Source organism: Convolutriloba macropyga, chromosome 3 (genome assembly GCF_964194025.1).
Source record: "Convolutriloba macropyga chromosome 3, txConMacr16.3, whole genome shotgun sequence".
Classification (NCBI taxonomy): Eukaryota; Metazoa; Xenacoelomorpha; order Acoela; family Convolutidae; genus Convolutriloba; species Convolutriloba macropyga.
Window position 1 is genome coordinate 66,009,301 of NC_134470.1, and position 2,335 is coordinate 66,011,635.

The 2,335-nt window shown below is 39.8% G+C and overlaps 1 protein-coding gene across 1 annotated transcript; it reads left to right on the forward strand.

The window, feature by feature from the left end:
- The first annotated feature begins 446 nt into the window (after positions 1-446).
- LOC142337214 (uncharacterized) lies at positions 447-1,931 on the forward strand. Its single transcript, XM_075386348.1, has one exon. It carries the CDS (start codon positions 496-498, stop codon positions 1,366-1,368), a length of 873 nt encoding a protein of 290 aa, XP_075242463.1. The 5' UTR covers positions 447-495; the 3' UTR covers positions 1,369-1,931.
- Positions 1,932-2,335: the final 404 nt, after the last annotated feature.

Consider the following 2,335-nt stretch of genomic DNA (forward strand, 5'->3'; position numbering starts at 1 on the left):
GTCAACATATCTCTAATAGTTTACGTTGTGGTAACGGTCGATTTAGGCCTCTTTTCACAATGACTGGAGGACCATACCAGGTCTTCCATTTTTCATACATCCCTTTGTTTATGTTTTGGCTCTACGTGAAACCTTTTTTGCAACCTTCACACTCCACGGCGTGACTTTTAGATACAAAACCTTTCTTGCAATCGGGGGGTTTTCCGCCAGTGTTGTCCGTCTTGCCCTTTACTGGGTCCACTCCAACGTTTTCATCTTTATTCAACACGCAGGACAGGTTCTTTCTGTTCTTCCAAAGGACGTCCAGAATATGCAGTTCCAATTTCTGGTGTATTTCAAAATACTTCTGGTGCCACGCGTCTTTTTGCTTCCTTCTGGATATAACGTGTTTCGTCATTTGAACAGAATTCCTGTAATCAGAATTGTAAATAGTTTCTAAAACCTATTATAATAATAAATAATTTCAATAATTTGTGATGCTTTGAGGTCAGTAGAATGGGTGCTAAAAATAGCACTCCCAGTAATGTACATGGTGGGACTGGAGTATCAAGCCGAAATAGTAATGGTTTGATGGTTGCATCAAGTGGAAGTTCCCATCGACAATCAACAAGCACCTCGTCAAGACTGCGAACGCAATCTTCAACATCTCCTCAAGCTGGTCGAAGAGGATCAGCGTCACGGTTAGCTGTCATTCATCAGCATCATCATCAAAGCCGCAACAACAGATACGACAGATCCCGAGCTCGATCTGTGCACATTCCTGATTATGGGAACGAATCTAGTGAGGGTGATGAATCAGAGGAAGAGGGAAGTTCTAGAAACAATGAATACCCTTCAGCCTCAAGACGACAAGCTGCTGCATTGAGAGCTTTTCTCACTCAATCAGTTCTTTTGTCTGGCCTGCGATGCCCGCTGTGCAAGCAAACGTCCACTGATTCAGAACAGTTTCAGGCTCACGTGATTCACTGTCTTACTAAACCTAGGTTGACCTACAACGTAGATAGATTGGAACATGACCGAGACGAAGAATGTGTAATTTGCTTTGAAACTTTCCTCAAGGGCGATTGTATCGCCCGACTACCGTGCCTCTGCATTTATCACAAAAAGTGTATTGACGACTGGTTCAAGGTCAACCGCAAATGTCCTCAACACCCAAATGCTGACGCTTCTGACTTCGACACTGGTTCACTGCTTAATGACGACAATGCCGGAGGCTCGGAAGACCTTTCGTCCGTCGCCTCGACCAGCGCAGCTAGGCCCCAAAGCTCAACCTCGAACGACTTGGTGTTTGCAGAAGAAACACCCAAGCACGTGACTTCTAACACTGTCTCCCCAACTGCTAATAGCAATGTAGATTTAGAGGACTGACTTCAAACCTAATACCCTCATTGTTTGGCTTTTTCCAACAATACATATTTGCTTGGCGAAATCGTGAATTTATTGTTTATTTTTTAAAGAAGTTTTTTGGCCAAATAATGAGTCGTTCAACTGAAACAATTTTTTTTGTGAAACGTTAACATTGTAGATGAAGCTGTTTCTTGTCTTTTCTATCATAAATCGTTTTTTTTGCTTAGTTATTATGCTAGTCTTGAGTGCTCCGTTCAGAATCGACGATTGAATTTAAATGAGTCTTGAATTTTGGAAGTTTTTGTTACGGAGTGTTTAATCAGTAACTAATTATCGTAAAATGATTATGGTGCTTTTTAGTAGAAATATTAGGTTCCCCTTCTATCGTCTCTTGGTAAATGTTCAAGTTAGTTGCTCCGAGAGAATAATTTTTATAATATGTGCAGATAGTTTATTTCAGTTGATGCTTGTAATTTCTTATGATATTAAACAGGCCTTTTGCTGTTTTCGAACTTGAGCTTGATAGCGTGATTGCCATTTGTAGTTAGTTAAATATATCATTTTTAAATAAAACTTTTATCCTATTTCTTTTTGCAAAGTTGGGATATCCTACACTCGTGAGAAATTTTGCGTGTTTTCTTTAGGCGATTATAGAGTTATATAGATTATGTGAGTTTTCAAGTTTTTTACCATGATTTAGAACCAATGAGGCTTCTTGTTTTCAAACGTGTACTAATGAACCAATTACAGCAATTTGGGTTCAAAGCATGTACTGGACCAGAATCTATTTCTAGACATTCTGCCCCTTCTTGTAAACATTCGATTCGGTACAGCCTTTATGCGTGTAACCTTGGAAGGCTATGCACATTTAGCGCGTAACAAATGCTCTCTTGCCATTAATTGAACTTGCTTATTTTGGTGGAGTTGAAAGCAAGTTATGACCATAACTAAAATGCCGTGAATAAAGTTTGTCTGGAAGAATCCGGAT